Raw genomic sequence first — 7,573 nt, forward strand, 5'->3', positions numbered from 1 at the left:
GGCCAATTGAGGATGCTGGTGGTCAAGTGGGAAACACTATAAGAAACATCTTCCGAGCTGGAGCGAGCTCAGTGGGCCTGACGCAAACATTTGTCGGATTTATATCATAAAAATTGTTCGTTGAAGCGGCTTAAAGCGACCCGGAACATCAAAGGCTCATAACCAGGATCGAAGACGTGAAAGCGATGAGGGAGCATCGAATCATGTCCAGACTAAAAATCGGCCCCTGAAAAATATCACATAACCTCAACAGGAGATTCTTCCATCGCCTTTGCGATCTGTGCGAGATCCGCAATTTGGCCGAAAATATCGTTTGTGTTTGTCTGAAATACGAGAACCTCCGGAACTTTTACCGAATCAGCGGGAGCATTTGTGGTCATCCTTAAAATGCTACACTGCTTTGTTTTCTAAAGATGTCAACCTGTATTTCAAAATTTGACTAAGAAATTGTGATCCAAAGATCCTTGTTTCTTTCCCTCCGTGATTCACTACCGTTGGCCTGGGGTTTTAGTAATCGGAAATCTCCGCCAAACGACCAGGGAAAAGAACTCAATGTGTAAATGTGTTGAAATTTTCGTGATATATAAATTTTAAATTGTTTATCCGTATCTGTATGTGAAATCAATAATGTTGGTAATAAGTCTTAAAAATAATGAATGAAAAACGTAATAAAACGTAATAATGAAAAAAAAAACTATACTGCTATACAAATAATTTCGCGGGGAATGTAGGGGAACAAATTGAGAAATGGAAAAATGTCCATGTGGACAACAGGGGGAGGGGTATAGATATTGTCCACGCTTGTCCACGGAGGGGGAGGGGGCGTCTCAAAGACGTGCTTTTTCTGTCCACGTGGTATGTGGACAGCCCCTAAGGTTCTGTACAACGTCAGGTTGTAGTTTTTTTTGAACAGAAATCCATTTTCTCTTGAAGTCCGTCTCCGATTTGACAACTTTTGGGTTCTTCCAGAGGGCCTGCTTCATAATCGCCCAATATTTCTCTATTGGACGAAGCTCCGGCGCGTTGGGCGGGTTCATTTCCTTTGGCACGAAGGTGACCCCGTTGGCTTCGTACCACCACTCCAACACGTCCTTTGAATAGTGGCACGAAGCGAGATCGGGCCCTCGTGCTGCTTCAATAGTGGTAGTAAGTGCTTCTGTAGGCACTCCTTAAGATAAACCTGCCCGTTTACCGTGCCGGTCATCACGAAGGGGGCGCTCCGCTTTCCGCAAGAGCAGATCGCTTGCCACACCATGTACTTTTTGGCAAACTTGGATAGTTTCTGCTTGCGAATCTCCTCCGGAACGCTGAATTTGTCCTCTGCGGAGAAGAACAACAGGCCCGGCAGCTGACGAAAGTCCGCTTTGACGTAGGTTTCGTCGTCCATTACCAGGCAATGCGGCTCGCGTCTTCCCCACCATGTTTTGCCTTTCGCCGCGGTTAGGAGCCTTCTGAACCTTGTATGTACGCAGGCCCTCCCTCCGCTGGACGAATGAACTTGACAAATTTAGCTTATTGGCGACATCCCGGACCGAACTTCTCGGATCACGTCTAAACTGCTTAACTACGCGCTTGTGATCTTTTTCACTGACGGAGTATCCCTTTTTGCCGTTCTTCACCTTCCGGTCGATGGTTAGGTTCTCGAAGTATCGTTTTAGTACTCTGCTGACCGTGGATTGGACGATTCCCAGCATATTACCGATGTCCCGATGTGACAACTCCGGATTCTCGAAATGAGTGCACAGGATTAATTCACGACGACATTTTTCCAAATTTACGAAAAATTGACAGTGAAGCATGGCCAACGTGATCTATACACTCTTATCTGATTATAAGCGAAAGCTGAAGATATAATTCCTAAAAATTAAATTTCTACAGCGTTTTTTCCGTGATGCAATTTGATGTGACACACCTTTTATGTTTCAAGTTTAACTTAAACTTGACCAATGCTGTACAATTTCCTTTCATGTGGTCTTCTGTATTGTTTCGTCGTCTGGTGTATCATCATTTGATGACGAAAGTCTTTCAAACATCGCGAAGTTATTCAATTCAACATTTCATTTCAGGTTGGGAAATGTTTGCCGAGGATCGCAAATTTAAGTATATCCAAGAAATTTTTTGTGGCAATTTTTGCTAATCATTGTCATTTTAAAAGCGAACTAATGTGCAATATTCCCTTGCACAATTCCCTCCTTTTAATGACCAAATTCCCCACTAGGGGGGAATTCCCCACCGGTTGAAAGTCACTGTTCTAAAAGCTAGGAACAAACAATACCTTTTTTGTGTTTTTCCAGAAGATTAGGCATAAAAACATCGTTTTATGAAGAAAAGTGAAAATTGTCAGAAAGTAACATGGGACAACTATGCGTAGAACGGCAGCATAGTCAATGGAAGTCGTGCCTACTATGGGCTCTGCAAATCTTTGAGGTCCAAAAAACTCTGACCCCGTACGAAGTGTACGATGTACAAATCCCTAATTCGACCGGTTGTTCTCTAAAGAGACGAATGAACTCTCAGAGTTTAAAGTCTTTTTAATTCAAAACCTGGACCCCTTGTTCTCTAAGAGTTCTCACAAAGCGCAAAGGTGGTGACCTCAGAAGGGTCAATATCGACCACTTTGAGAAACCCTGATCTAGATAAATAGTGTTTTTCCTCCAAGACTCCATACTACAAGACTTTTTGTTTTCCTTCAGTGATCGACTGTGGCCGGCCGGCGGACATCGAGAACGGAAGAGTGATTGTGGTGAACGAGACCACCGTCTACGGTGGCTCGGCAGAGTATCACTGCGTCCCGCACTATAACCGCATCGGACCGTATCTCCGGAAGTGTATGGACGATGGGAAATGGAGTGGCGAGGAGCCACGCTGTGAGCGTAAGTGTCCTTCCTTCCAAATGCGCTTCACAAGCGAGCTAATTTTCGGACCTCCTTTATTTCAGTGGTCGTCAACGACGCCCAGGAAACGAATAGCTTGGGCACCGGCATAGCCATCGGTGCCGCGATAATCGTTATCCTGCTGATTCTGATCGGTGTGCTGTTCCTGCACCGGAACAAGGCCCGACCGGTCAAGAACACCGAGAATGTGCAGGCGGCGGAGCACAAAGACGAGCAGAACGCGGCGGTGATGTCGTACTCCTCGCTAGAGAACGGTCGGCACAACTTCGATCTGCCGAATCGGGGCAATCTGGTGACGTTCAACACGTTCCAGGGTGGTGGTGGCGGCGGCGGAGCTGGCGCGAATGGACATCCGCCTCCACCTAGCAGACTTAGTAACGGTAATGGTAGTGTAAGTAACAACAATAGCATAAGCAGTAGACACATGAACGGGGGCGAGAACATCTACGATCAGATACCAAATGAGCAGTTTTACGATGCGCCATATGAGATGCGCAGCAACGAGGAAGTGTACGAACCGGAACCGACCGGCAGGACGAATGTCATCACCATAAATGGGGTCAGCGTGCGATAAGGGGCGCACCGCTTGCTTCCCTGCTAAGTGATTTGCACACTCACTAATCGTATACATTTTGGTTATTTAGTTTGTACACCAAATCCTACTCCATAACGAGAGAAAAGATGGAAATTTTAAGCATCAAAAACACTAATTTATTAGGCCTTCTTCTCCTCTTTCCCCGACGATAACCGCTTTGTGTAAATATTTCATCTTTTAACTACGAAATTTTATTTGACGTCAGCTCAGCAGACAAAAGACAGAACATATGCAAAATTACGAAAAACAAAATACTCTTCGAAAGAGCTACTTAGTACTTTGTACATATTGAATATAACAAATCAAATGTAACGGAATGGTGTCCCTCTCGTAGCTAAAATGTACCGAAAACCTGTCAAAAGTTCTGTAGCCTAATCACGCGCGACTTTTTGATCGCCTCCCGACAGATCGGACATATCTGCCTCTCATCCAACCAGTTCAGGATGCAGTGCCAGCAGAACAAATGTCCACACTGAGTGGCGCTCACGTTGACCGCTGGTTCCATGCAAAGGGCACACTTTCGGCTGCTCGTTGTGCAGTCTTCCGAAGGGGATCCTTGCGTTGCCACCCGTTTACCAGATGATTGCACCTTAGCTCTCTTGCGATGCTCAACAAATTTTACCACCAGTGATAGCACCAACTGCAGCAAAGTCACCACTCCCAGAATTCTGAAGCCATATATCGAGTGGTTTTCTTTGAGCCAGTTTCGGATGAGAACCTGTAAACAAAAATGTTACCTCGAATCACAAACAACAAATCAACACGTTCGTCAAACATACATAGTTAATTCCCGTGAGCTGCTTGGAGATGTGATACTTTCCACCGTTGATGTAAAACAAACTCGTGTGAAAACCCCGCACGTATGGAACGATAAACTTCAAAAAGTCGATACCCTTGTTCAGACTTTGCTTCGCCTCCGGCAGCATATCCTCGCTGCGATCCACCACAGTCTGGAGTCGCGTGAGAACCCTCTCAACCACCAGCTCTCCCCCATATTCGAGCAAGATCGTCACCAGCTGGAGGGCCTTATTCGGAAGCATCACATAGTGGGAATCCACCTGGATAATGCCGGTGTACTCCTCGCCAAGGGTCTGCAGATTGTGCACGATCGTGTAGTGATGGTACAGGATTTCCGCGATCAGCTTGCACAGGGCGCTGTATCGGAACCAGCTGCGTTGGCTCACCATCAGCAGGATGTCACTCAGCTGACCCCGTATCTCGTCGATGTAGGTTTGGTCCTTCTGAATGGAGCGGATGATTTCCGCCTGGCCGGCGTTGGCGTGGTACAATGACATGCCGAGCTGGGTGGATAGCCATCCAGGAATGTTAGGAAAAATTTAATCAATACACAAACTTGTAGAGTGTGAACAATTCATTCAAAAATCATGGGTTTAAGATCGATAAACTTTGAAGGGAAGTCCCCAGTCGATACAAAAGCGACATCTATGTTTCAGATTGATACATAGTTTACTTGCTCAAAAGTAAAAAAAAACATCCGGGTAAATTTAAATTATAAGATTTACTCGAGAAAACTACTTCCAGTGACTTGACTATGGCATTGGCATTGGCATACTTTACCTTCGTTTGTTAATGATGTCGAAATATAATTCGATTAAGGATTGCAACTATTTTAACTCGAAACATTTCTAAAGCAAAATTAGTAAACATTGCATTTTGACAATAGCTTTGCGGTCCGTGCTTGTAGAACAGTGTTGCCGTCGGGTCACTATATGAGATCTGTTACAGTCAAGTTAAAATCAAAAAATCGAACCGGTTCAAATTTAACCCGTTAAGGGGGTAGCACGATAGATACAATACGGTAGCGCGACTTATGAGAAAGGCCTTTCAGCCATCTTGGATTTTGTATGTAAACAATCTGCAATATTTTGCAATATCTTTTTTTTGCTCTTTGTGTGTGGAATTGTTTTGGTGGGAATAAGAGCATTGAAAAGTTGAAAGGTAAGTCTTTTACGGTTAAAGTTAGTTTTGTACTAGGTAGTGCGGATTGAATCAAAACGGCTGTCAAAAAAGATCCAATTGAAATGGCAAAAAAGATCCAAAGATCAGGAGTGTTATTTTTCTTATGATAATCAACACTATAAAAAAGGTATTGTTATCAAAGGCAAAAAAAAATAAACTTATAAGATGAATGAACTACATTTTCCGTCAATTGTTCAATTGACCATTGCTTTCTGAAAGAGCATCTCACATTGCATGGTATCAGAACTTGACAGAACCTTCCTACACCTACATAAACAACCTACGAATAACGCTTAGTTCACTCCAAGAATTTCGGTACGTACATACATATCAAAAGTGACGTTTTATTTTCTAACGTCGGTGAAAACAGCTTTGATATGAAGCTGGCCAAATGAAATCCACGTAATTATGATCCGCTAGTGCTGGTGATAAATGTAACGGTAAAGCAATCTGCGCTTCGTGTGGACTACCGGCTTAATTGTGGAGAAGGCATTACGGTTTCTCACGAGGTTTCCTATCCGGTTGAAATGTAACGATGTATTTCTATCAAAATAATCCTGAAAATGTGTATGAAAGGTTTGCTACACTTTTGGTTTTCAATAATTCAAACATCGTACTTACTCCACAGATACGGGAACCCTTATTCGGAACTAGTTTGCCGTTTCCGTAAAAATCGACCCAGCGTTTCTGAGGGTATACGATAAAAGCTTACGCGAACATACTCTCTCGTATTAAGGCAGCCTTTCACTGAGTAACGCTTTTTAATGTCCACTTTCCCTGATATAATATTTCTCCGAACGAAATAAAAACAAACGAAGTCACAGTCACGTAAATGTTTACTCCTGCGATTTGAAAACATTCGATGAAAAGTGGAACGAAGAGTTGCCAGATGATTTTTAAAAAATATCTGTAAAAATATGTGAAAGTCTGTTAAAAATTTGGAAATATCTGTAAAAGTTACGGATCTATAGAAATGTCTTTTAACGTTGATTTTCACAGATTCATTAATACTTTGTACATCGCGATGCACGTAAGATTGTTTTTTGTATATTATTGTATGTTTTGTTTATGTGTATTTTGCATATATACAGCCATTCCTTGCCAAACCGATATAGTGGTTCTCAGATTTCGATGAAAAGTGGTAGTTTTGTCCGTAATCAGAATTTTGCTTCATATGCAAATGCACCTTCTATATATATTTATATTTGCAATTGTTCATCGGAACATATCGTTCATACATTTAACTTTAGTATTGAATTATTATTTGTTTTCAAATGTGCTCAAAGACTCGTGTCAATGAAGCGCCACACAGTCTGATAAGTAAATTGATCTATTTACGTGTGCTTTTCTCTTCTCTCACAAACACTATTACCCCATTTTTACTCGTGGGTTTACCTATACTACTACAATGGCTAGCTTCCACCTTCACCTTAAGGGCTTGTCAACCTCTTTTTTCATAAAACTGGTATTTTGAGATATTCAGTTCATATTTATTCTGGTTGTAGTTCAACTCTTACATTTTAAGAACGAAATTCGATTCCGGTCACATGACCATTACGGGCCCGTTTACAGCGATTGACCCGTTGGACCCAATTTACCACTACTCGGCCACACATTTCGATTGGAATGGTGCGAATTTCGCGTTGGAAGTTGCCTCTGAGTTCTTCTGAAGTTGGTGGCTTTTTTGCATAGAACACAGCCCCATAAAAAGAAATACATGGCGTCAAATCGCATGAATGAGGCGATAACTCGATAGGTCCATTTCTCGAAATAACACGTTCGCCAAAATTATTTTCAATAAATCCATTGTAACCGTCTTGTTGGACCCACATATTATTGATGTTAAGATCTTCCAATTCTGGTCAAAAATAGTAAAGGGTGTGTCACATCAAATTGCATCACGGAAAAAACGCTGTAGAAATTTAATTTTTAGGAATTATATTATCAGCTTTGGTTTTATAATCAGATAAGAGTGTATAGATCACGTTGGCCATGCTTCACTGTCAATTTTACGTAAATTTGGGAAAATGTCGTCGAACGAAAAAGAGCGTCGTGAATTAATCTTGTACACTCATTTCGAGAATCCGGAGTTGTCACATCGGGA

At 42.4% G+C, this 7,573-nt stretch overlaps 2 protein-coding genes across 2 annotated transcripts in view; one reads left to right on the plus strand and one right to left on the minus strand.

The window, feature by feature from the left end:
* LOC129767727 (sushi, von Willebrand factor type A, EGF and pentraxin domain-containing protein 1) overlaps window positions 1–3,788 on the plus strand; it is a 152,437-nt gene extending 148,649 nt beyond the window's left edge. Inside the window, exons 9-10 of the mRNA XM_055768887.1 lie at window positions 2,694–2,873; window positions 2,939–3,788. Of these exons, the coding sequence (XP_055624862.1) occupies window positions 2,694–2,873; window positions 2,939–3,468 (710 nt within the window). The 3' untranslated portion in view covers window positions 3,469–3,788. The remainder of the gene's footprint in view (window positions 1–2,693; window positions 2,874–2,938) is intronic.
* LOC129767736 (peroxisome assembly protein 10-A) lies at window positions 3,583–5,204 on the minus strand. Its single transcript, XM_055768899.1, has 3 exons — window positions 5,068–5,204; window positions 4,269–4,790; window positions 3,583–4,207 (listed from the first exon to the last, which is right to left on the minus strand). Exons 2-3 carry the CDS (start codon window positions 4,782–4,784, stop codon window positions 3,845–3,847), a joined length of 879 nt encoding a protein of 292 aa, XP_055624874.1. The 5' UTR covers window positions 4,785–4,790; window positions 5,068–5,204; the 3' UTR covers window positions 3,583–3,844.
* Window positions 5,205–7,573: the final 2,369 nt, after the last annotated feature.

Source organism: Toxorhynchites rutilus, chromosome 1 (assembly GCF_029784135.1).
Source record: "Toxorhynchites rutilus septentrionalis strain SRP chromosome 1, ASM2978413v1, whole genome shotgun sequence".
Taxonomy (NCBI): Eukaryota; Metazoa; Arthropoda; class Insecta; order Diptera; family Culicidae; genus Toxorhynchites; species Toxorhynchites rutilus.